We start from the raw sequence: 27975 nt of genomic DNA, 5'->3' as shown, positions 1-27975 counted from the left end.
TTTGAATTGCCATTCACTGTCGTATTTTTTATTCAGTTGCCCTTTCACCGTTGCATAGAAAGGGTCTTTTTCGTTTAGTTTTAGTGTTTTGTTTAAAGGTTTGTTTTTTTATATTGTACTGTGGACTTTTGTGTGTAATTTTTTTTTATTCTGCCCTGATGAGAGCCGATCAGAGGAGCCATGGCGTTAATCCCCCCTTCCTCCCCATCAAAAATGCCCCTTGTGGTTGGTTGGTCTCCAATCACTTTCGACTTTTAAAAAAAGACTAGAACTGTCATTTTTTGATGTAACGAGCACCCTCCAAATTTTCAGTGACTATGAGGTGGAGCTGCCAATGAGAATGGGCAGTATACGTCCTATATGTTCTTCTCAGAATAGAATAAATTTTGCTCATTTTTGGTTTTAATATCACTCTACTTTGATAATAACAGCGTCGACCAGAAATATTCCCTGAAATCGTAAGGGAGAGAATGTTAGTGTCATATTTTTCCCGTGTTTCTTTAAAGCTTCTTTGTACCCTTCCAAAACAACCCCCCTAACAAAAGTCCTGGTTACGGCTTTGGGGATTATTCGTCAATTTCTACTTCCAACCTCCCCTTGCCTCTTCCTTAGACCTAATTCTGAATTTATCTGAAGGCTTAATGAGAGAAAAGATGTTTTGCCCTTAAAATATACCCTTTTAGGTATCTACCTCCCTCCCTCTTTACAAAACAATCAAAGAGCCACATAACAGAAATTTAAGTGCCTTTTTAATTTTTATAATTTTTTCATTGCTTACAGATAATAAACAACGACCCATAAATAAAATAAAAATGAACAGAAATTACAGTAAATAACCTAGTCAAAATCAGAATGAGCAAAGATTAACATGACTACGACTGACAACCCCCATGACCTCTCAAAACCAGAACTTGATGTACAATTTGCTAACAACAAAACAAATTTTAAATTTTTTCACTTCTTTACTTTAATAAATAAAGAATCATTAAGACTTGAAGGAATAAATAAACATCAGTATACGTACATCAAACTGACAATCTACGGTAATTTCTTTTGTTTTTTTAGTAATGTGAAAAATATTTTCTGGTCTTGATAAGGTATGGGGGATATCAGCCTATTCATGTAAACTTGGTTCGTTTTGAATTTGACTAGGTTATTTTGTTGTAATTTCTGTTCGATAAGGGTTCCATTTATTTATTAATAGTGAATTGTGGTAGTTTTACGCTCGTCCGTAAAAACTTATACAGTAAGAATCTGTTATTCCCAAAACCAATTATGCTTTCACAGGAATTCTAAACCATTATAAGCTTTTTGATACCATATTTTTTAGCTTAATTTTATGTTTTTCACCCACATTTCTTTTTCCTAGCTTTTTTCTTCTTCTTTTTATCTAATTTGGGCCCCGCTACTGCCAAAATAACAGAATCTTATGTGAAGTTTTTTCTACAAAAATTTAATTGCAGATTTTTTATAAGTTTTTTAGATACTAATGGTGTGTAAATTCCTCTTTTCCACTTTCCTTATCCCTTCTATGTATTTTTGTTTTTGGGGAAGGAGTATGTCTGGGAGTGGGGATATATTACAGTTGGATACTTTTCATGGGGGAGGGGGTGGGATGTATTTACCAGGGGTAGTTTTCCAGGAGGGAGATTTGAACACCTAGGAGGGAGGTCTTGACTGATATCTTTTATTTTGCGACAAAATCAAAAATTCTTGCGAAAATCGAAGATTTTTCCAATGGAAGGTTTAAGAGAGCCACAAAACAAAACTTAATTCTAATAACAAATTTGAAAAATTTAATTTAAGTTTGATTTTTTAGTTTTTTGGCCTGAGTTGGCCAATGATCCTTTTACAAGCTCTATTGTGTATATTTTTAATAAATAAAGACAAAACAAAATCTAGTTCCTTAAAAATAAAGTTTTACTGATCAAATAGTTTGTGGTAAGGAACTGTAAACAAGGATCGACGCGGCTATATAGTAAAGGAAACTCTATTGAACAGAATTTTGACATTAATAGATATAACAAAAGAATCAACTTATTATGTATGCCGATTCTAAATATATAAATTTGTCAGGTTTAAGTGCTACTCATCAACTCTACGAGGCTGAGAAAATTTGCATGATTTTTGAAAAGTGGTAAAAAAAAATCCCTCAAAAGTCAAGGAGTCTTAATGAAAATCATGCCATTAGATTCAGTGTATCAAAGAACCCTTCTGTATAATTTTCAAACTACCATATACAAAAATATAGAATTTCGCATTTTTTTTTTTTTTGCCTGAAGAAGATCATGGATTTGTTTTTATTTTATTTTTATTCCGTGCTGATCATCTAAAATAATGGTCCTAGAAGAGTGGAAGAGCCGGCATTGGAGCGGAACTTAATAATTCTAGTAACTTATTTAAGTAATGAAAGAGATTGGAGGGTAAGAAGCCCTCCTCCATCACCTCTTTTTTCCTCGAAGTCGTCGGTTCAAAATTTGAGATATCAATTTGTTCAACATAGTTGTAAAATATTATAGTTATACCTTTAGGGGCAACATAATCCCCACTATCCGTGGGGAGAGGGGACATATATAGATATTTTTGGGGGGAGAGGATCTTTTTCTTGGAGTTGATTTCTATTGAAAGGATTTCTCGCGAAGAGGCAAATTTTAGGAGGTAAGCTTTCCAGGAGAAATTTTTAAACTGGGGGGTTTGTTAGAATTCCTGTACGTAATTCTTTTTACTTGTCTAACTTGCTTTTTATCAACTGTATTTCGCATATGAAGATGTCTGGGGAAAAATTATCCTGGGCTGTTTTAAGAGCTTTGGATTCCCGTATAAAATTTTTAAGGAAAAAGGGATCTCCAGAGTGATCATGAAAGATTAAAAATTAGTCTTTTTCAAATCTGAAAGAATTTTAGTGGGGGGGATTTTTAGAAGGAATTTAATTGTCTGGAGGGAGTTTGTGGGGGTGGGAGTTTCACTGAGGAGTTTCCTGTAAGAGGAAGGAATTTTTCATTGAAAGTGACCCTGATTTATCGGCATTATTCTAAAAACGATCAGAAATAGAATAAAAAAAATTTCAACTGAAATTAAGGAGCAACATTAAAATGCAAACTGGACATAAATTATTCCATATATTAAGGGGTTATCCGCCTCCTCAATAACCTAATCTTTACGCTAAAGTTTGACTGTTTTCTCCGATTTTGAAGAACAAGTCCTGTTTAATTAGAGCAGGAAGCTTTTTTAAAAGTGGTAAAAGCTTTGGTGTAAAGAGCAAGGTATTGAGGAGGGGGACTGTTCCCTTATGTAAGGAATAATATCTGTTTGTTTTGAGCTATAATGATGCTCACCTTTTTTTGCATTTAACGTAAGTAAAGAGCAAAGTTGAAACTTAAACAGAACAAGATTATTACTTCGGAGTTAACACAGCATATAGCTGAAAACTATTTCAAATAAACTGACTTGTCATATTGTTTTGTGCATGCAAAATTTTGATTAACTAACACTTTACTGAACACACAAAACTGATGCAACAAAAAGGGATTAGAAGCAGAAAAAATCTAAAGTAGGCTGCGGAAAAAAGAAGACAAATTTAGAAGGTTCTTGGCAGGTTTTCAAAGGTCATGAAATCATCAGGTCAATACTAAATAAGTGTTTTTTTTTTTAAATTAAGGATGCTCAATTTTCAGTTAAGCACCAGTTTTTTATGGCACTTGGTACTAACCAAGTGATATACAGCGATCGTAAATTCTGTTGGTTGGTGTGTCTGTCCCAGTTTTGCTAGTTTAGGCACCTCCAGATAAGCTAGGACGATGAAATTTGGCAGGCGTATCAGGGACCAAACCAAATTAAATTAGAAATAGTTGTTTCCCTGATTCGACCATCTGGAGGGGGGAGTGGGGGACGTTTAATTCGGAAAATTAGAAAAAATGAAGTATCTTTTACATACGAACGGGTGATTGGATCTTAATGAAATTTAATATATAGACTGATATTGTGTCTCAGAGCTCTCTTATTTCAAATCTTGACAGGATCCGATGACATTGGGGGAGTCAGGGGGGGACCTAAAATCATGGAAATTGCTTAGAGTGGAGGGATTGGGATGAAACTTGGCGAAAAAAATAAACACAAGTCCTAGATACGTGATTGACATAACCGGATCAGATCCACTCTCTTTGGGGGAGTTGGGGGGGGGGGGGTTAATTCTGAAAAAAATAGAAAAAAAATGAGGCATTTTTAAGTTACAAAGGAGTGATCGAATCTTAATGAAATTTCATATTTAGAAGAAGTTTGTAACTCAGATCTCTTATTTTAAATTCCAACCGGATTCAGTTGCATTGGGGGAGTTGGGAGGATCGGAAATCTTGGAAAACGCTTAAAACGGAATTATCAGGATGAAACTTGGTGGGAAGAATGAGCACAAGTCTAAGATACGTGACTTGCATAAACGGACCAGATCCGCTCTCTTTGGGGGAGTTGGGGGGAGGGAGTAATTCGGAAAAATTAGAAAAAATGAGGTATTTTCAAATTACGAACGGGTTATCAGATCTTGATAGGATTTGATATTTAGAAGGAATTGGTGCTTTTGAACTTTCATTTTAAATCACAACCAGATCCAGTGACATTGGAGGGAGCTGAATGGGAAAACCAAAAATCATGGAAAAACGTGAAAATTGAGGTATCTTTATCTTACGAATGGGAGATTGGATCTTAATGAAACTTGATATACAGAAAGATCTTACGTCTCAGATGCTCCATTTTCACTTTGAATCGGATCTGGGGACATAGGGGTTTGGAGGGGGGAAACAAAAATCTTGGAAACCGGATATCTTGGAAAACGCTTAAAGTGGAGAGATCGGGACGAAACTTGATGGGAAGAATAAGCACAATCTCTAGATACGTGATTGTTATAGTTGAAACGGATCGACTCTATTTGGAGGAGTTGGGGGGGGGGATTTCCAGTTCTTTTGGGAGTTCCGTGCTTCTGGACGACCTAGGAGGATGAAAATTGGTTGGTGTGTCAGGAACCTGCACAAATTGACTTGATAACAGTCATTTCCCTGATTCAACCATCTGGGGATTGGAGGGAGAGGAAAAATAAAAAAAATTAGAGGTATGTTTAACTTGCGAATGGGTAACCAGATCTTAATAAAATTTGATATTTAAAAGGACATCGTGTCTCGGAGCTCTTATTTTGAATCCCGACAGTATCCAGTGATATTGGAGGAGTTGGAGGGGGAAACGTGAATTTTGGAAAATGCTTAAAGTGAAGAGATCAGGGTTAAACTGGATGGGAAGAGTAAGTACAAGTTATTATAAGTACTAGATACGGGATTGACATAACCGAATTGGATCCGCTCTCTTTGGAGGAGTTGGGGTGATCTCTAGTTCTTTGGCGAGTTCGGTGCTTCTTGACGTCCTAGGATGATGAAATCGATAACTCTAGTACCGAATCTAATTTTAGGTTCCGACTTCGTCACAAGTGCCATATGAGCTCTTGGCTCTTGTTTTCCTTAGTTTCTTTCAGCTTAGCGTGAGACAAGAAAAAAATAAGTGACAGAATTGATGGATAATATCAAATTTAAGCTGTATATTTTTACATCAAGGGGGGGGGGGGTAAATTATTTGGACGGTCTGAAGTTAGAAAACATTTCTTACTACACAATGTGCAGAATATTGTAGCTAACAAATTAGGCATGCAGACTCGCTATACCTAACCCCACCCCAACCCCTATTGTGCAAATATATAGCCCAAGTTTGTTTCTAAAGTATAATATCTTTATCTTACTTCGGTATATTTTATTAGGATTGAGCATCAGAAAAGCATGTTAGAAGAACATTAGTTAGGGCATATATTACAAGTACCCATACATGTCACCCCTAATATGTGGGCCAAATAATCGTTTTTTGGAGGAAGGGGGAATCTGTATGCTATTATAAGTGTATTGATTACAAAAAAATATAATCTCAAACCTCTAGCAAATTGATTCAACTTTTGAAATATGATTAAAATCACTAAAAATTTAGCAATTTAATAATTAGAGCATTTTTTTGTTCATTTTTTGGTTCAAATGAAAATTGTTTTATTTAAGGATATGAATAAAGGGTCCAAGGGTCCAACCAAGAAATAGTTCAATTTCCTGATGAAGTTGGGTTTGCAGAGTTCGATTAACTAGTTTGAGAGGTGTCGCCTGGCAAACATCTCAAGGGAAGAAAAATGTACCTTGAGGGTTTTTATGGCACTTGGTATTAACCAAGTGACATATAGCAATCGCAAATTATGTCGGTCGGTCCGTCTGTCGGTCCCGGTTTTGCTACTTTAGGCACTTCCAGGTAGGCTAGGACGATGAAATTTGGCAGGCTTATCAGGGACCAGACCGGATTAAATTAGAAATAGTTGTTTTCTCGATTTGACCATCTGGGTGGGAGTGGGGGGCCGGTTAATTCGGAAAAATTGAAGTATTTTTAACTTACGAACGGTTGATCAGATCTTAATGAAATTTGATGTTTGGAAGGATATCGTGTCTCAGAGCTCTTATTTTGAATCCCAATCGGATTTGGTGACATTAGGGGGAGTTGGGAGGGGGAAACCTAAAATCTTGGAAAACACTTAGAGTGGAGGGATCGGGATGAAACTTGGTGGAAAAAATAAGCAGAAGTCTTAGATACGTTATTGACATAATTGGAACGGATCCGCTCTCTTTGGGGTAGTTTGGAGAGGAGGGTTAATTCTAAAAAATTTGAAAAAATGAGGTATTTTTAACTTTGAACGGGGGATCGGATCTCAATGAAATTTGATATATAGAAGGATATCCTGTCTCAAAGCTCTTATTTTAAATCCTGGCTGGATCTGGTGACATTGGGGGGAGTTTTTTTTTTGGGGGGGGGTGACCTAAAATCATGGAAAATCGCTTAGAGTGGAGGGATCGGAATGAAAATTGGTAGGAAAAATAGGCAGAAGTCTTAGATACGTAATTGACATAATTGAAACGGATTTGCTCTATTTGGGGTAGTTCGGGGGGAGGAGGGTTAATTCTGAAAAATTAAAACAAATGACTTATTTTTAGCTTACGAAGGAGTGATCGGATCTCCATGAAACTTCATATTTAAAAGGATCTCGTAACTCAGATCTCTTATTTTAAATCTCAACCGGATCCATCGTCATTGGGGAGGGGGACTGGAAATCTTAAAAAATAATTAAAGTGGAGAGATCAGGATGAAACTGGATGTGATGAATAAAAACAAGTCTAAGATAGGTGACTGACATAACCGGACCAGATCAGCTCTCTTTGGTGGAGTTGGGGGGGGGGGGGGGAAATGATGTATTTGTAACTTAGGAATGGGTGATCAGATCTTAATGAAATTTGATATTTAGAAGGATTTTGTGCTTTAAAGCTCTTTTTTTAAATTCTGACAGGATCCTGTGACATTGGGGGAGTTAGAGGGGAAACCGGAATTCTTGGAAAACGTGAAAATTGGGGTAGTTTTATCTTAGGAATAGGTGATCGGATCTTAATGAAACTTAATATATAGAAGGATCTTATGTCTCAGATGCTCCATTTTTGACTCGAATTGGATCCGGGGACACAGGGGGCTGGAGGAGAGAAACAAAATCTTGGAAAACGCGTAGAGGGGACAGATCAGGATGAAACTTGGTGGGAAGAATAAGCAAAAGTGCTAGATACGTGATCGAAATAATTGGAACGGATCTGTTCTCTCTGGAGGAGCTGGGGGAGTGTTAATTTGGAAAAATTAGAAAAATTGAGGTATTTTTAACTTAAGAACGGGTGAACGGATCTTAATGAAATTTGATATTTTGAAGGAATTCATTTCTCAGAGCTCTTATTTCAAATGCCGACCGGCATTTGAAATCGGAAATCTTGGAAAACGCTTAGAGTGGAGAAATCGGGATGAAGCTTGGTGGATAGAATAAGCAAATGTCGTAGATACGTGATTGACATAACCGAACTGGATTTGCTCTCTTTGGCGGAGTTTGGGGGAGGGGTTCAGTGCTTTAGCGATTTTGGTGCTTCTGGACGTGCTAGGACGATGAAAATTGGTAGGTGTGTATCGGAGCTGCACAAATTGACTTGATAAAGTTGTTTCCCCAGATTTGACCATCTGGGGGGCTAAAGGGTGAGGAACAATTTGAAAAAATGAGGTATTTATAACTTAGAAGTGGATGATCAGATCTTAATGAATTTTGATATTTAGAAGGACATCGCGACTCAGAGCTCTCATTTTAAATCCCGACCGGTCTTTAACCCTCTGATTTTCCTCTTAAGTCAATTTATTGATTCTTCGAATTTTGTTAGAGCTCATACCATATGAGCTCTTAGCTCTTCTGGCCTTTTCACAAGTGCCATATGAGCTCTTAGCTCTTGTTTCAATATATTTTTACAATGAAAGTATCAGAAATGGTATCTTTTGACATCTAATGAGGTAATAACCAGCAGCAGTTTTAGACCTCTGGAAGGAAAGGATTGTAAAAATGCAAAATAAAAGGAATTTAACTCCTTTTATTTAATTCCTTTATTAATCCCCTTTGATCTGGCTTAGAACCCCCACTGACAATATCCTGTCCAAACAATAAGTGAGCCTGAATTATTTGCTTTAATTGCTTTATATCGAGGCTTGCATTTATAGGCAGTGTCCTCCTGGCCATGGTGATTTTTATGCTTCATTTGCCAATTCAGGACCAACCGAGAATCTTCTTAAATATGTGAGGTAGCTAATTGTCTAGTCGCCCCCTTATAACTTCCGGCTCTTACAAAGGGCACTAGAACTTCTGATTTCCAATCTGATGAGGGCCCTTGGAATTTTATATGACCACTCCAAAACCAAATATGTTTATAATGGGTAAGGGGCATAACTTATATCCCCTGCTTTGAGATTTGTGGAGGTCTTTGATTTATTTTCAATAAAATTTCAATCACAAAATAAGCGATTTGATGCTTCTGAGGGGAATGATGGACTGAATCCACACATAATATGTGCACGCGGGCTGTCAAAAGAGCTTAACTCAGGAATGACTTGGTATTTTAGTTTAGAACTTTCAGGAAAATAAGAAACATGATCAACTGACCAAAAAAGCAATAATTGCACGCTACTATTACTACAACTATCACTACTACTACTGCTACCACAACTAATACTACTACTACTTCAGATGCGAATACTACCAAGGCTGGGGATATTGATATTTGCCGTGATTTTTGAATTAAAATCAAGGTGCTATCAGACCATGGATAAATGGAGAAAAGGCCAAGACAGAAGTCTGAGTGAGGTAAAGCTGGTATAAGCTTTTTCTTTTTTGTGTGAAAAGGATATAATTTTTTTTGTTGATAGATAGTCCATCATTCACCCATCCTAGGGTGAAACTAAGGTAGGTAGTCATAAAACTAAGGGATAATCGATATTTGTGTGTTGACTTATGACGGAAAACGCCCACTGGACGTGTATACAATTAAACAAACAAAAAATAAGTTTTTTCAAGCTGAAATTATGGAGCGACATTAAAACTTAAAATGACCAGAAATTATTCCCTATATAAAAGGGGCTGTCCCCTCCTCGATACCCCGCTCTTATCACTAAAGTTTTTTATTGTTTTAAAAAGTAAAGTTCAATTATACTTTAATTTGATTCTTAAATAGTTAGAACAACAAAAATGTTTCTGTTTAGTCATATCGTTTAGTTAAGTATCCTGGTTTCTGTGAAATGTCTTATCTATTGTTGAAGCTTTATTTGGAGTTCCACAAGGTTATTTCTTGTGTCCAACAGTTATTGATGATATTAAGGATATTTGTTATGCAGTAATAACTGCATTTCAAAGTTGTTGCTTTTTGTCATCCATCTCGTGCTAGTGAACCTAGATTCAAGATTCAAGATTTTTATTTAACACGCAAAATAAACAAAAATAATAATGTTTAAATAAAGCCAACAGAGGGCTAAGCTCGAATTGAAGGCTACCTATTATCGAAAACAAAAATTTTGATCCACCAAAAGACAAAAATAAAGAAAAAGAACAGCCTAGAGCAAGAGAAGGACAAAGGAGGCCACCCCAGCCTGGCAAATTCATGATATTATGTTTCAAAAAATAAAAAAATAATAATAGGGAAGACATGCCCCTGTAATCAATGGTAAATAATATTTTATGTTGCTTTTTCTTTAAAAGAAAAGAATATTGTCTTTTAGTTTCTTAGACGTACAAGTTTCTTAACTGAAAGTAAGGATCGATATTGAAGCTTAAAATAAACAGATATTATTCTGTATATGAAAGGGGCTGTCCCCCTTTTGTAGCTGAAGGAGCGGTCACTACGCCAAAGCTTTTTATTGTTTTAATAAGTAGACTTGTAATAAAGAGTCAAACTTTAGCTTTAGGAGGGGACAGCCCCTCTCACATACGGAATAATTTCTGTTCCTTTCAAGTTTTTAAATCGCTCGTTACTTTCAGTTGAAAGAACTTATTTTTATAATTACTGGACGTTTTTGAATTAATACATGTTTTGATTTTTGCTCTTCTCACTTGAATAATTAAAACATGATTTGCATATTAATTTTTTTTACTAAATGGCTGTCTCATAGTTTTGATCGGACGAATTTGGGAAAAAAGGAGCAGGGAGGAGGACTAGTTTTCTTCCAATATTTTGGTTACCTAAAAAGGCAACAAGAACTTTAATTTTTTAGAAACGTTTTTATTAGTAAAAACATACTTAACCTACGAATTAACTTACTTAACGAACTTCTAAATTCGTATGTTTTCTTTACGTATATGAAGGGGTTCTCTCCCTCGTCAATACCTCGCTCTTTACACTAAAGCTTAAATTTTGGCGAAATTTCTTAAGAATGACCCCTGGATCACAAAGGCCAAAGAATAAATAGTTGAAATTACTAAAAATACTTTAGCGTAAAGAGCAGTGTATTAGGAGGAGGTGAAACCCTCATATAATTAATAATTTCTGTTAGTTTTGAGTTTTCATGCTGCTCCTTACTTTCAGTTGAAAAAACTTTTTCATATTTATTTTTAAAATAATGCTAGAAAATCCTGCGTTCCCTTCATGAAAATTTTCTTCCCTCATGACAAATTTTTCCTTGGAAAGATCCTTCCAGGTAACCCCCTCGCTTCAACCCCCCAACCAAACAAATCCCCACGGAAAATGTCTGTGCACTTCCCAATCATCATTACTATATTCAAACACTGGTCAAAGTTTATAACTTGCAGCCCCTTCCACGGGGACTGTGGGTGAGTAAGTCGTCCCCAAAGACATAGTTATTAGGTTTTTCGACTGTGCTGAATAAAATGGCTATCTGAGAATTTTGATCCCATGAGTTTGGGAAAACATGAGCGTGGTAGGGGGCCTAGGTCCCCTCCAATTTTTTCGGTCACTTAAAAAGAGCACTAGAACATTCAATTCCCGTTTGAATGAGCTATCTCACGATGTTCTAGGTCCACTGGGTCGATAGAGCTGACCCTGAAAAAAAACAAAAACAACAAACAAACAAACAAATAAAAACTTATCCGAGATCTGTCTTCTGGAAAAAAAAAAACTTAATTCCACATTTTTGTAGATATGAGTTTGGAACTTCTACAGTGGGGTTATCTAATACGTCGAATCTGATGGTGTGATTCGTGTTAAGATTCTATGACTTTTAGGATGGTGTTTTCCTTTATTTTCCAAAATATAGCAAATTATGTCAGGCTTGTAACCAATGGATACTAACATAATATTTTGTCATATATCGTGATTTTTGAACTCCTTATGTTTACATTTTAGAACAGAATGACAAGAAAAGATGTTTTCCTCCTCGTGTAACGGGGGAATACAATTACCCTTGTATAAGAATAATTTTTGTGCACTTAAAACTTTTGATTTTGTTTTTTAAGCTAGAACAAGAGCTAAGAGCTCATATGGCACTTGTGACGAGGCAAGAAGAGCTAAGAGCCAAGATATCATATGGTATGAGCTCTAAAAAAATTCTATGAATCAATAGATTGATTTAAAAGGAAAATAAAAGGCTCATATTGTATACCGGGGGAATATGTATATCAATTACCCTTGTATAAAATTTTTTTTGTTTATTCAAAGCTTTTGATGTTGCTTCTTAAGCTAAAAAAAAACATGGAAAATATTATATTGCGGTCTCAAATTTTAGTAGTTTGGCTCAGTGGTAAAGATTTATTGGTTTCATAATTATATACACTTTTTTGTACCTATTTAATGAGTTTTCATTTATCTCATTCGGTAATCATAGAAAACCAAACCATGTTTGTGACTTACAATAAATTGCAAATATATATTGTAAAAATAATATTTTTTTTAGTATTTGAACAAGAAGTACTGTACTAATGTTCCGTTAGTGCTTATGAATTCGTTCAATATTGATGAAGACACGAATAAAGTCATACTCAAGTACACAAATTTGGACGTACGGATTGAAACCTTCATTCAGACATGTTATCCAAGGATTCACAGAGAATCTCAAGGTCCTATTTCAAGGTATTGCTCAATTGACGATGAACAAGGAGTGTAAGAATTTTTATTATTTACAATATTTATCACATTACTTTATTTGTCACATTAATTATTGTTTGATAAGCCTTTTACTATACAACTAAACTACTTTATTTACTATTTAATTCATTTATTTATTATTTTGTCTATTAAAAATCAATAGTTCCAAAAGCATAAATGTAATAGATATGCCATAAAAGCTGAGATTGTTAACCTTCAAAGATGATGATGTTTCGATAAAGGTTTTTTAAGGTTTGTTTTGACTTTTAAAGTAGAGTGTTGGAAAAACTTAATATTGAACATTTTTTTTTTGAATTTAGCTTACTTATACGTTCATTATAGTACCACCTCTCACATGAGGAAAATTCCTATCGGAGCACAGCTACTCATGAGAATGGAGATAGGCGTTCTTTCGCACTCATGCTATATAGTGATCAATTTGTTAATTGTTCGGAGGTGAAGTGATCCATTGGGGCAGGATAAAAGTTCAGATATGAATCTTCAAACATTTTGTTGGAGTGGGAGTGTTCGTTATTGAATCTGCTCAAAGTGTCAATTTTTTTTTCTTTTTGCTTCATCGAAACATACTCATTGTTAAATATTCATCTAGCAGAGCTCACATTTCTAAAAGCTAAAGATTTCTACAAACAGGTTTTCCTAAGTTTGAACCGCTCTTCCCTGTCAAACTATTCAAGCTTAGACAGAATTCAGACTTTGTTTTTGACTGGTAGCCCAAAAATTAGATCAGAAAAGTCAGATGTCTAAAAGCCATAGATAAGACTTTATGAAGGAAATCCATTTCAAATGAACAAATTTGCAATAAGATTGTATCCTATTTGTATTTTCTGTTTGAAAATCTGTCAGCAATTATTTTAGCTAGATCCATTGATATTTTTGTTTTCCTTGAGAATATCAATCCCGGAATCGGAAGTCCGATTTGTTTCTGACTTAGTCAGGACTTCTGGATTTAACAATACTAAAAAAAGAAGTTTTGCTTCATTTTTGAATCAAAACTTATTGCTATCTATAAAAGTGACATCAGTGAAAGGAACGCAAAATGGTGCTCCAGAAATTTGTAATAAGCATGTTTCTTAAATCGTTTTTCAATGGTTTCCATTAATTTGACATGTGGATATTTGTTTTAACAGGGTGGCACAATCATTCAGCATGAAAGGAAGCTCCGTTTGCTGGAGATGGCTCAAATACCAAAGGTGCAACTTGGTGAGTTTAAATCAATTAAAACTTCAAAATTTTTAACACAAATAGCCTATGGATACGTTTGGATGCCGTTAAGACAGCCATGGACAAAAAAACTTCGACATGGAAGTCATTGTCAATCCAAAAACACTTAAATATGGTGTTAATGTCTTGCAGCTTGAGACTGCTGTTGGCGCTGCAATCAAATTCTTTGCCAGTCAATTTAAAAAAAAAACAAGGTTTTTTTCAACTGAAAGTAAGGAGTAACATTAAAACATAAAACAAACAGAAATTTTTACGTATATGAGGTGTTTCGTCCCCTCTTTAATACCTCCCTCTTTACGCTAAAGTATTTTTGTACTCTCAAAGAGCTTCTCTAATTAAATGGTCTTTGTGATTCAGGGGTCATTCTTATAAAATTGGAACAAAATTTGAGCCTTAGTGTAAAGAGCGAGCTATTGATGAAGGGGAAAATCCCTGCATATACAAAATGAAAATATACGAACATAGAAGTTCGTTACGTAAGTCAATTCGTAAATGTATATTTATTACTAATAAAACGTTCACAAATAAAATTATATATTAAAGTGACCTTTTAAAGTAGCCAATAAATTGAGGTGCAACTAGGCCCCCTCCTCTGCCCCTTTTCTCAAAATTGTCTGATCAAAGCTTTGAGAAAGCCATTTAGCCAAAAAAAGCGAAATTAATATGCAAATTATGTTTTAATAACTCATGTATGATTGTCCAAAATCAAAACCCGCAATACTTAATAATAATTTAAGTAAGAACCTTAGAGCCTTCTGAGCCATCAGTGGCGCATAGGGTGTCGACAAAGCCTCTCCATTCATCACAAAGCTGTGCGGTTGCCGTGATATCTTCCCATTGTGGAGTGAGTGAAATGTTGGCCTCTTTCAGATCCCGATCATACTGCCTCGACAGTGGGTGCTTTGGTCGGCCTCGTCTTTGTCTTCCTTCAGGCGTTTCTTTGTCTTTCCTTCAGGGCATTCAACTGTGTCAATTTCAACTGTATTTTCTATATTTCCTGTGTAATTTCTATATTCCCTATAATTTACCAATTTCAGTGTTTTTAAATCAGAGCTGAGAACTTGCATCAAAGCAATTCATTTTAATTACTTAAGGTTAACTATATTAATATACGAGGAACTCGTCACATAAAGCATCTGAATTTGACTATCATCGACCAGAACTGCTGAACTCATATCTCACCAAAGTTCAGACACCTAAAATTGAAAAGATCTAAATAGGGCTATAAATGTTTTTCTGTTTTACCATTCCTACTTATGAAGATGGTAAACTTCAGAGCCACCTGAGTCCCTTGGAAATAAAACAACATAAACTCACTCACGACTACACTACCTATGATCCACTTTTCACCGCCTTCTTCTCCCTTTCTGTCAAAACAGCTATAAAACTAAAAGTCACATTGGAGTAACTAGAAAAAAATTTCAAGAAATTTCTATTCCAAGAGAAGTCCACTTTGCCAAGAAAAAATTACTGTATATCCTTTGAGAGATATTTTATTAATCAGTTTGACTGTTACTCGGTGACTACCTTGTGTCTACTGCGTTGACCTTGAAGCAATGCGTACTGATTTGAATTTTATTCAAGATTTTGTAGGTTTTTTTTTGTTCCAGATTTAGTAGTTCAAGATTCTTGTTTTTAAGACTCTCTGACTTTCAGGGTGTATTTCCCCCTTTCTTCGAAAATAGGGCAAATTTTTCTCGATCTTATAGCCTTTGATCGGTAAAAATAAACTTAATGAAACTTGTATATTTGAAAAAAAGAATAATGATTCAATTATACTGATATATTTATTTGTATCAAAATTCCATTTTTGGAGATTTGGTTACTATTGAGCCGGGTCACTCCTTACTTACAGTTAATTTTATTAAGCACTAGGTAAACGTTAGTGTAAGTCTCAAAGTAAATCTTCAACAATAAATATTCTGAATACATATTCATATCCTAAAGAATAATTATTGTCTGTTAGGTAATCAAACAGTTCGCGGTAACGAACTGTAGTAAGGAGCGACCCGGCTCAATAGCAACCAAAACTCTAAAAAATGGAATTTTGATACCAATAGCTACATCAAAAGAATCGCATTTTAATGCTGGTTTTAAATATATAAGTTTCATCAAGTTTAGTCTTACCCATAAAAAGTTACTAGCCTGAGAACATTTGCGTTATTTTAGAAAATAAGGGGAAACGCCCCCTAAAAAATATAGCATCTTAACGAAAATCACACCATCAGATTCAGCGTATCAGAGAACCCTACTGTAGAAGTTCCGAGCTCCTATCTACAAAAATGTGGAATTTTGCATTTTTTGCCAGAAGGCAGATCACGGATGCGTGTTTATTTGTTTTTTTGTTTTTTTGTTTTTTTTTCCCAGGGGTGATCGTAACGACCCAGTTGTCCTAGAATGTTGCAAGAGGGCTCATTCTAACGGAAATGAAAAGTTCTAGTGCCCTTTTTAAGTGACCAAAAAAATTGGAGGGCACCTAGGCCCCCTCCCACGCTAATTATTCTCCCAAAGTCAACGAATCAAAATTCTGAGATAGCCATTTTATTCAGCGCAGTCGAAAAACCTTATACTATGTCTTTGGGGACGGCTTACTCCCCCACAGTCCCCGTGGGAGGGGCAACAAGTTACAAACTTTGACCAGTGCTTACATATAGTAATGGTTATTGGGAAGTATACAGGCGTTTTCAGGAAGTTTTTTTTCGTTTGGGGGAGGGGTTGAGAAGAGGGGGATATGCTGGGGGAACTTTCCTTAGAGAATTTGTAATGGGAGAAGAAAATTTCCATGAAGGGAGAGCAGGATATAGGCTACTAGCATTATTTAAAAAAAAAACAATTAAAAAATAAAAGTGAAAAAGCTTTTTCAGCTGGAAGTAAGGAACAGCAATAAAACTTAAAACAAACAGAAATTATTACCCATATGAGGGGCTCACCTCCTTCTAATACCTCGCTCTTTACGCTAAAGTATTTTCAGTAATTTCAACTACTTATTCTACGGCTTTTGTGATTCAGGGGGTCATTCTTAATGAATTATGATAAAATTTAAGCTTTAGTGTAAAGAGCGAGGTACTGACGATGGGGCAAATCCCCTCATATATGTAATAAAAACATGAGAATACAAAAGTTCTTTACGTAAGCTAATTTATAAGTTACGTAAATATTTTACCAATAAAAGATTCGTAAAAAAATTAAAAGTTCTAGTTGCCTTTTTAATTAACCAAAAAATCGGGGGGCAACTAGGTTTCGTCCCCCGCTCTTTTTTTCTCAAAATCATTCGATCAAAATTATGAGAAAGCCATTAAGCCAAAAGAAAAATATGCAAATTTCGTTTTGATTATTCCTCTGCGGAGAGCCAAAATCAAAACATGCATTGATTCAAAAACGTTCAGAAATTAAATAAAAAAACAAGTTTTTTTTTTAACTGAAAGTAAGGAGCGACATTAAAACTTAAAACGAACAGAAATTATTTCGTATATATGAAAGAGGCTGCTTCCTCATCAACGCCCCGCTCTTTACGCTAAAGTTTTTTACTGTTTTAAAAAGAAGAATTGAGAGAAAGAGTCAAACTTTAGCGTAAAGAGCGGGGCGTTGATGAGGAAGCAGCCTCTTTCATATACGAAGTAATTTCTGTGCGTTTTAAGTTTTATTGTCGCTCCTTACTTTCAGTTAAAAAAACCTGTTTTTTTTTATTTAATAACAACCACTGAACGATGTCTACTACTTGCTTAGACATAAAGTTGGCAAATCAGCGTTTTCTTTGTGTCTTTTTCTTTACTGTTGCCACTTTTTTATCAGTGGGTACAAACTGAACAGTTTATCATATTTTAACATTTTAAAACTCCTTAAGTTTATATTTTACACCAGAATGATGAAACATGATGGCTAATATACTGTGAATCACGAGTTCACATTTCAAAATCTCACTCATAAATTAATCTTGAAACAAAAAGAAAATATTCCGTATGTGAGTGGGGTTTAAAAGTTATAAAAGAGCGATATATTGAGGAGTGAGCAGCCCCCTTATATATACGTATAATATTTTTTATTTGTTTTAAGTTTTAATAAAAAAAATTTTGTATAGAATTTCTGATAGTTTTTAAAGGATGTCGAAAAATCCAACTCCCTCTCCTTGAGAAATGCCTCCATGGAAAGATGATGACACGTACAAAACAGATTTTTTAAATTAGAGAAGAAATTGAAACAATTTAGGAATCTTTTTTCCTTGTTAATGAATAGCTGTCTAACAGTTTCAGATCAAGGCCGAAATTAAGTCTTTAATGACTAATGAATTAATTTGTTACCAAGGAAGGGACTGAAACTCACTTATATAAGAAATACTAAGAGTAATTTAACAGCCATGTATTAGCCCTAAAGCTGTAAAAAAATATAGCTCGTATTTCACTAATGATTAGCCAACTTATACTTATGTTACATTCAGAATTATTATATTTTTGACCTATAAAAAGAAAGAAATATAATGTAGATATAACCTTTTTTGTGACACATTGTCTTGATCTGTGTAAATTAAATCAATGTTTTATTATTTTAGCAAAAAGAAAAACAATTTGAAGGGTTTCAAAGACTGTATTCAAAATTTTTGGAAGACGATGGACAAAACTTCAATGGGAAAAGATTGAAAAGTTACCCGAAGATTCGGTAAGACATTTTGTTTTTATTCCTGTCAACGCCTTTGACTTCTTCGCATCTTTTATTTGAAAACCCCCATCTTTTTCCTCCTTTCTTAAAAAAACATTTTCCATATTTTTATTTTATCAAAACCGTTTTTGCCCCGAGGCATTTTCCAGAATATAGTTGAAAGAAAACCATCTGCAAGTAAATAGGACTAGATTTGTTAAAAGTAATGCAAAATTCTGTCTGATCCTAGTTCGTGTCGCTCTTTCTTTCCTTAAATTAAATATAAAAAAAAAACATTTTTTAACTAAAAGTAAGGAGCGATATTAAAACTTAAAACGAACAGAAATTACTCCGTATATGATAGGGACTGCTCCCTCCTCAACGCCCCGCTCTTTACGCTAAAGTTTGACTCTTTCTCTAAACTTTACTTTTTATTAAATTAAAAAAACTAGTTTTTTTAACTGAAAGTAGAGAGCGACATTAAAACTTAAAACGAACAGAAATTGCCCAGTATATGAAATGGGTTGTCCCCTCCTCAACGCCTCACTCTTTACGTTAAAGTTTTTAATTGTTTTAAAAAGTAGTATTGTGGCAATGAGCCAAACTTTAGCGTAAAGAGCGAGGGATTGTGAAGGGACAACCAGTTTCATATACGGTGTAATTTCTGTTCGTTTTAAGTTTTAATGTAGCTCTTTATTTTCAGTTAAAAAAAAACAGTTTTGCTTATTTAGTTTCCGAACGTTTTTGAATTTTGCATGTTTGATTTTGACTATCCGCACATAAATTATTAAAATGAAATTTGCATATCAATTCTTTTTTTGCTAAATAGCTTTCTCTTAGTTTGGATCAAACGATTTTGAGAAATAAGGGGTGGGGAAGGAGGCGTAGTTGCTCTCCAATTTTTCGGTTACTTAAAAAGGCAACTGGAACTTTTAATTTTTAACGAACATTTTTATTAGTAAAAATTTTGCCTAACTTAAGAATTAACTTACGTAACAAACTTACATATTTATATATTTTTATTATGCATACGAGGGGGTTTGTCCCCTCATTAATACCTGGCTCTTTACACTAAATCTTAAGTTTTGTCCCAATTCTTTATGAATGACCCCTGAATCAGAAAGGCCGTAGAATAAATGGTTGAAATTACTAAAAATACTTTAGCATAAAGAGAGAGGTATTTATCTTCTTCTAAATACCTCGCTCTTTATGCTAAAGTATTTTTAGAACCCCTCATATACTTAATAATCTCTTTTCGTTTCAACTTTTAATGCTACTCCTTACTTTCAATTGAAAAAAAACTTTTTCGTGTTTATTTTTCATGTTTTTTTTATAATAATGCTAGAAAATCCTGCGCCTTTTCATTGAATTTCTCTTCCCCCATGACATATTCCTCCAAGGAAAGCTCATCCCACATAGCCCCCTCCCCTCATTCCACCCCAAACCAAAAAGCCCCCTGAAAACGTCTGTACACTTCCCAATAACCATTACTGTATGTAAACACTGGTGAAAGTTTGTAACTTGCAGCCCCTCCCCCAGGGACTGTGGGGGAGTAAGTCATCCCCAAAGACTTAGTTATTATGGTATTCGACTATGCGAAACAAAATGGCTATCTCAAAGTTTTGATCCGTTGACTTTGGGAAAAAAATGAGCATGGGAGGGGGCCTAGGTGTCCTCCAATTTTTTTGGTCACTTAAAAAAGGGCACTAGAACTTTTCATTTCTGTTAGAATGAGCCCTCCTGCGCCATTCTAAGACCACTTGGTCGATACCATAACCCCTGAGAAAAAAAAAAAATAAATAAACACGCACCCGTGATGTCTTCTGGCAAACAATATGAAATTCCACATTTTTGTAGATAGGAGCTTGAAATTTTTACTATGGGGTTCTCTGATACGTTGAATGCGATGATGTGATTTTCGTTAAGATTCTGTGACTTTTAGGGGGTGTTTCTCCCTATTTTCCAAAATAAAGTAAATTTTTTCAGGCTGGTAACTTTTTATGACAAAGACTAAATTTGATGAAACTTATATATTTAAAATCAGCATAAAAATTCGATTCTTTTGATGTATCTTTTAGCATCAAAATTTCGTTTTTTAGAGTTTCGTTTACTATTGAGCCGGGTCGCTCCTTACTACAGTTCGTTACCACGAACTGTTTGAAACCAGTAAAAAACTTTAGTGTAAAGAGCGGGGCGTTGAGGAGGGCACAGTCCCATTCATATACGGAGTAATTTCTGATCGGTTTAAGTTTTAATATCGCTCCTTACTTTCAGTTAAAAAAAACTTAGTTTTTTTTATTTCTGAACGTTTGTGAATTGATGCATGTTTTGACTCTGGCTCTCCACATATGAATAATTAAAACCTAATTTGCATATTAATTTTTTTTTGGCTAAATTGTTTCCTTATAGTTTTAATTGGACGATTTTGAGAAAAAAGGAGCAGGGAGTTGGCCTAGTTACCCTCCAGTTTTTTGGTTATTTAAAAAGGTAACTAGAAATTTTATTTTTTTACGAACATTTTTATTAGTACAAATATACATAACTTACGAATTAACTTATGTAACGAACTTTTATATTCGTATGTTTTTATTACGGATATGAGGAGGTTCATCCCCTGTCAATACCTCGTTCTTTACACTAAAGCTTAAACTAAAGCTTTTTGTCCCAATTCCTTGAGAATGAACGCTGAATCACAAAGGCCGTAGAATAAATCGTTGAAATTAATAAAAACACTTTAGCGTAAAGAGCGAGGTATCAGAAGGAGGTGAACTCCTCATATACATAATAATTTCTGTCCATTTTAAGTTTTAATACTGCTCCTTACTTTCAGTTGAAAAAACTTTTTTCATATTCTATTTTTCATTGTTCTTTAAAAAAAAATGCTAAGAGATCCTGCACCCCCTTCATGGAAATTTTTTCACCCTTGTCAAATTCCTCCATGGAAAGCTCCCCCCACGTAACCCCATCCCCTCAACCCCTCCTCCCAACCAAAAAAATCTCCCTGAAAGCGTATGTACACTTCCCAATAACCATTGCTATATGGAAACACTGGTCAAAGTTTGTAACTTGCAGCCCCTCCCACGGGGACTGTTGGGGAGTAATTCGTCCCCAAAGAAGTAGTTATTAGGTTTTTCGACTATGTTGAATAAAATAGCTATCTCAGAACTTTGATCCAGTGACTTTGGGAAAAAGATGAGTGTGGGAGGGAGCCTAGGTGCCCTCCAATTTTTTTCACTTTAAAAGGGCACTAGAACTTTTAATTTCCGTTAGAATGAGCCCTCTCACGACATTCTAGGACAACTGGGTCGATACGATTACCTTTGGAGAAAACAAAAACAAAAAACAAACTAACAAATAAACACGCACCCGTAATCTGTCTTTTGGCAAAAAATGCAAGATTCCACATTTTTGTAGATAGGAGCTTGAAACTTCTATAGTAGGGTTCTCTGATACACTGAATCTGATGATGTGATTTTTGTTAAGATTCTATGACTTTTAAGAGGCAAATATTCTAATATTCTAGAATATCTAAATATTCTAGAGGCCTTATTGCAAAATAAATTTTGATATTTAGAAGGATCTTGTGCTTTAGAAGTCTCATTTTAAATCACAACCAGATCAGGTGACATTGGGGGAGTTGGAGGGGGAAACCAAAATTCTTGGAAAACGTGAAAATTGAGGTATCTTTTTCTTACCGATGGGTGATCAGATCTTTATGAAACTTGATATATAGAAGGATGTTATGTCTCAGATGTTCTACTTTTAACTCGAATCCAAAACGGGGACATACGGGGTTGGAGGGGGGATACAGAAATATTGGATTCTGGAAATCTTGGAAGACACTTAGAGCGGAGAGATTGGCGAGAAACTTGACAGAAAGAATAATCACAAGTTATAGATACGTGACATAATTTGAACGGATCCGTTCTCTTTGGGGGAGCTGGGGGTTGTTAATTCGGAAAAATTAGAAAAATTGAGGTATTTTTAACTGAAGAACGGGTGACCGGATCTTAATTAAATTTGATATTTAGAAGGAACTCATGTCTCGGAGCTCTTATTTCAATTACCGACCAGATCCCTTAACATTGGAGGGAGTTGGAGGGAAAAACCAGAAATCTTGGAAAACGCTTAGAGTGGAGAAATTGGGATGAAACTTGGTCGGTAGAATAAGCAAATGTCGTAGATACGTGATTGAGGTAACCGTACTGGATCATTTCTCTTTGGGGGAGTTAGGGTGTTGGGTTCAGTGCTTTGTCGAGTTTAGTGCTTCTGGACGTGCTAGGACGATGAAAATTTGTCGGCTTGTCAGAGAGCAGCACAAATTGACTTAAAAAGTCACTTTCCCCTACTCGACCATCTAGGGGGCTGAAGAGAGAGGAAAACTTAAAAAAACTGAGGTATTTATAACCTTCGAGTGGGTGATTAGATCTTAATTAATTTTGGTATTTAGAAGGTCCTCGTGACTCATAGCCCTTATTTTAAATCCTGACCGGCATTAAGCCTCTGATTTTCCTTTTAAATCAATCTATTGATTCTTAGAATTTTGCTAGAGCTGATACCATATGAGCTCTTTTCTCTTCCGGCCTCGTCACAAGTGCCATATAAGCTCTTAGCTCTTTGCTCTTCCAGCCTCGTCACAAGTGCCATATGAGCTCTTAGCTCTTGGCTGTTCTGGTTTCATCACAAGTACCAAATGAGCTCTTAGCTCTTTGCTCTTCTGGCCTCGTCACAAGTACCATATGAGCTCTAGCTCTTGGCTCTTCCGGTTTCGTCACAAGTGCCATATGAGCTCTTAGCTCTTGGCTCTTCTGGCCTCGTCACAAGTCCCATATGAGCTCTTAGCTCTTCCGGCCTCGTCACAAGTGCCATATGAGCTCTTAGCTCTTGTTTTTTTAATTTTAAAGTTGCTTTCACTTTTCTTAAATATGATCTATACCAAGAATACAATGGCTCTTAAACGATGTTGCATTTTGAAGCTACACTGCTTGGGCAACACATTTCTAAATTATAAGCGTTTGATTACATGAGATTAACAGGGTAACATCTGGGATCCTTTTTTGTGCACTTAGTGTATATATTTTGGGAGGAATTCAATATATTGCTGCGTTTTCTCAGTTGTGAGAAACAGTGTCAGCTCCCCTTCCAAAGAAAACTCCTGTCTTTTTGTGTTTGTGCCTGATCATATCCCTAGGCGAAGCTTATTTCTGATTGGTCATTTTTATGGTGGACCTGTCATAGTTCTGATTGGTTAATTTTCAACTCTATGAAATTTTTGTGGTATTTTGGATGTTGTATAGATTTGCGTGTTTGTTCCTTTATAACTAGTAAATATTAATTTTATGAAGGTAAGAGACTATAACAATTTGGCAGCTGCCAGAGACCACCAAATTACAGACATGTTGAAGAAGTTAGTTGTCGTGAAATTGAATGGCGGTCTGGGCACGTCCATGGGCTGTCAAGGTCCAAAATCTGTCATTGCAGTCCGAAACAATTTAACATTTTTGGATTTGACGGTTCAACAAATTGAGGTAAGGTGATTCCTAATCTGCAAGTGAATTCAGTCTTCGAATTGCAAAATTGGTTAAATCCTTAAAAAAAAATAGAATAGAATACGATTATTGAATGTTGGTGAATTTAATTACATAAACTGTTAAGAATTTTTACGACTTTTCTTATATGCTTGTGCAGACACGTACGGGGGCACGTACGTACTCAGAATAGGATATCAATCTAAGAATTAGGGTAGACCCCGTGCATTAAAAAATACAACTATGTAAGAAGTTGAGCTCTGGTTTTTTTTATAAACTAGGGATATGCAGAAAAGACATGTACATAGGGGATATAAGTATATACAGATGTAAGAGAAGGAACTAGAGAGTGTTCAAAATAAAAAGAGGCCCAGTGGGATAATGGAAGTACAGATACTTACAGAAAAGTCAATTATTTGTGTACTGTGGTTTAATTTAAGAATATTATGTAAATACAGAACATTATGAATAGCATAGAGAACATTAAATAGTTCACAAGAGGTACTGGAAGTGTTCACCATTAACTTTGATCCACGTCTCAACATGTTTTCAAATACTTTTGCCGATTTATTTTGTCTGGTTTCTGCTATCGTAGTGTCAATTTTCGTTTCCAACTCTTCAATCATATACTAGTGATTACTTTACACAGTTAGTTTATCGCCCGATGTATTGGACGCTGATACAAGATTAATTAAATCTTTAACAATAAATATTCTGTATACACATTCACATCGTAGAGAATAGTCATTTTTGGTTACATATTAGTAACCGGTGAACGATGTTTTCTATTTTCCTAGGCTTAAACTTTGGCCCAGTAGTGGCCAACTAACTGTATTAAGTTGAAATTTCTTGGATTTGATGGAAGGGATGTTGATCTGACCAAAAGGCGATTGCTTGATATTACTACTGCTATTAGTACTAATGCTACTACTATTGATATTACTGCCATTACATTCAATGCTAATACTTTTTTTTGTGACTACTATTACAATTGTGCTTAAGGGTATAAACGTGAATATTCAAGCATTTTCTATGGGAGAAGGAGAACTAAATTATAAAACGTGGTTTGTTCGCAGGTTGGCAGATTGATATATCAGTAATATCTTAGGTGAAGTTTTGTGTCTGAAGTTGGAACCTACAAGGCTTGTCGTGGGGGATGTTGTACCATCCAAAAGCTAATGATTCCTTACCAATGCTACTGTATCTACTATCACCACTATTACTGCTACTAAAATTTCTGCTGCTTCTATTAGCACTGCTACCAGTGTTGCGTCAAGTACTTTTATCTTTTATTTAAGTACAAGTACCAGGTACTCCAAGATATATTGAATTAAATATAAGTATCAAGTATTCATCCAAAATTCCACTATTTTTTCAAGCATATTTTTAAAAGTAATTTAGTACTAAGGTACTCAGGTAATTTCTTAGGATTTAAGTGCTTAAGTATGGAAGTACTGAGGTTTTACTTATTATCCATGAGTCTCTACTGTTGTATCTATTCGATTTCTCGGTAGATTCTGGCAAAACCAATGGCGTGGGTTCACTTGTAGTCAAACAATTCGTGATAACGAACTGTAGTAAGGAGCGACCCGGCTCATTAGTAAACGAAATTCTAAAAAACTGCTAAGAGATACATCAAAAGAATTGAATTTTTATGCTGATTTTAAATATATAAGTTTCATTAAATTTAGTCTTTGTCATCAAAAGTTACGAGCCTGAGAAAATTTGCCTTATTTTGGAAAATAGGGGGAAACACCCCCTAAAAGTCATAGAATGTCTTCATCGAAAAATCTTAACGAAAATTACACCATCGCATTCGGCGTATCAGAGAACCCTGTAGCAAAAATTTCAATCTCCTATCTCCAAAAATATAGAATTTCGTATTTTTTGCCAGAAGACAAATCACGGGTGCGTGTTTATTTTATTTTTTTGTTTTTTTTTCTTTTCCCCAGGGGTCATTGTATCTTACTCTCCCATAGTCCCTGGGGGAGGGGCTGCATGTTACAAACTTTGACCGGAGTTGACATACAGTAATGGTTATTGGGAAGTGTACAGACGTTTTCTGGGATTTTTTTGGTTCGGGGGGTGGGTTGAGCGGAGGGGGTTATGTGGGAGGATCTTTTCTTGGAGGAATATGTCATGGGGCAAGGGAAATTCAATAAAAGGGCGCAGGATTTTCTAGCATTACTACAAAAAAACAATGAAAAAATAAACATGAAAAAGTTTTTTTCAATTAAAAGTAAGGAGTAGCATTGAAACTTAAAACGAACAGAGATTATTACACATATGAGGGGTTCTAAAAATACTTTAGGATAAAGGGAGAGGTATTTAGGAGGAGATAAATACCTCACTCTTTATGCTAAAGTATTTTTAGTAATTTTGTCCCATTCTTAAAGAATTGGGACAAAACTTAAGATTTAGTGTAAACAGCAAGATGTGAACGAGGGTACAAGCCCCCTCATATACATAATACAAACATAAGAATCTAAAAGTTTGTTTCGTAAGTTAAATCTTAAGTTACGTATATTTTTTACTAATAAACACTTTGGTTAAAAATGAAAAGTTCTAGTTGCCTTTTTAAGTAACCGAAACATTGGAGGGTAACTAGGCCTCCTTACCAACCCCTTATTTCTCAAAATCGTCTGATCAAAATTAAGAGAAAGCCATTTAGCCAAAAAAAAGAATTGATATACAAATTTCATTTTGATAATTTATGTGCGGAGAGCCAAAATCAAACATGCTTTAATTCAAAAACGTTCAGAAATTAAATATAAAAAAAAATAGTTTTTTTAACTCAAAGTAAGGAGCGACATTAAAACTTAAAACGAACAAAAATTACTCCGTATATGAAATGGGTTGTCCCCTCCGCAATCCCTCGCTCTCTACGCTAAAGTTTGACTCTTTGTCACAATTCTATTTTTAAAACAATTAAAAGTTTTAGCGTAAAGAGCGAGGGATTGCGGAAGGGACAACCAATTTCATATACGGAGTAATTTTTTGTTCGTTTTAAGTTTTAATGTCGCTCCTTACTTCCAGATAAAAAAAACTATTTTTTTTATTTAATTATCTCACAGAGTTGACTACCAGAAAGCTACCCTTCTGATTATTGGTTAAAAGAATTCCAATGACAAGGGTACCATATAGTTTTGATCATGCTATGCACTACATATAAGAAGTAACATGCTTGTCCTCAGATATCTGATTCGGTAACAAAAATTGCGTGCTTTTCAGCTACACTACCCTAAAAACCCAAAACAAATTTATTTTTTCCAAGTCCCCTCCTCAACCTTTGATTACGCCTCACTCGATTCTAATAAAAAAAAGAAAAATTTACTTTCACCTTAAAAAACTTTCGACAAAACGATATAGGAATTTTTTTCTGCGTGTGCTGGTTATGTTAATTAGGCAAATCTCTTAATTAAATCAGTAATTAAGTTAATTAAGTAAAAAAAAATATCTGTATCTACTGGACATGTAAATTAAGTAATTCTCTTCTCCCTCTCCATATTTTTATCTTTCCTTGTTTAGTGTTTATCTTACAAGTTTTGAGCTTTTTTACACTAAATTATGCATATATTTTTTCAAAAGTAACAATGTGACAAGGTTCACATTTTGACAGGGTTTTGTTGATAAAAGTTCCTCCAGACTTAAACTGGCACTGCAGCGATCATTTCTACCCAGTTTGTTTACATATCAAAAACAACTGTGAATTTAAAATAAAATTTACAGCCAAAACTTACTGTTTGCATACAAGATTTACTATTGGTAATGGAAATTATGTTTGATCTTGAATGTATGCAAAAACACTGAGGTATTAATGTGAAATTATAGGGAAATTTGAGGGGAATGAAAAACCAAATAAAAAGACACCCATTTTATTTCTAAATGAAAAAAAAAAGTTTACCTAAGTTTTGATTTTGTGTTAGTTGTAAGAGACTAATTTCAAAAAAATAAATAAACAAAACTGAAAACATTTGACTTTCGTCATATTTCAAAACTTTCAAAACTTGTAACCTTTCAAAAGAAAGTTTCTGGGACCTGGTCATCCCTGAATCTCCTTCCTTGTCTTTAAAGGT

The 27975-nt window shown here is 34.9% G+C and overlaps 1 protein-coding gene across 1 annotated transcript; it reads left to right on the top strand.

Annotated features, from left to right (window-relative positions):
• Window positions 1–13: 13 nt before the first annotated feature.
• Window positions 14–23899, top strand: LOC136028628 (uncharacterized; the record flags this gene model as incomplete). The annotated part of the gene is given in 5 exon segments (XM_065706459.1): window positions 14–98; window positions 12307–12482; window positions 13646–13718; window positions 18286–18392; window positions 23717–23899. Coding segments are annotated over 4 exon segments (318 nt in total). The 5' UTR covers window positions 14–98; window positions 12307–12348.
• Between the last annotated feature and the right edge of the window lie 4076 nt (window positions 23900–27975).

The sequence above is a fragment of the Artemia franciscana genome, chromosome 7 (assembly GCF_032884065.1).
Source record: "Artemia franciscana chromosome 7, ASM3288406v1, whole genome shotgun sequence".
Taxonomy (NCBI): Eukaryota; Metazoa; Arthropoda; class Branchiopoda; order Anostraca; family Artemiidae; genus Artemia; species Artemia franciscana.
The sequence above is the reverse complement of the archived record's forward strand: the minus strand, read 5'-3'. Positions and strand labels throughout refer to the sequence as shown.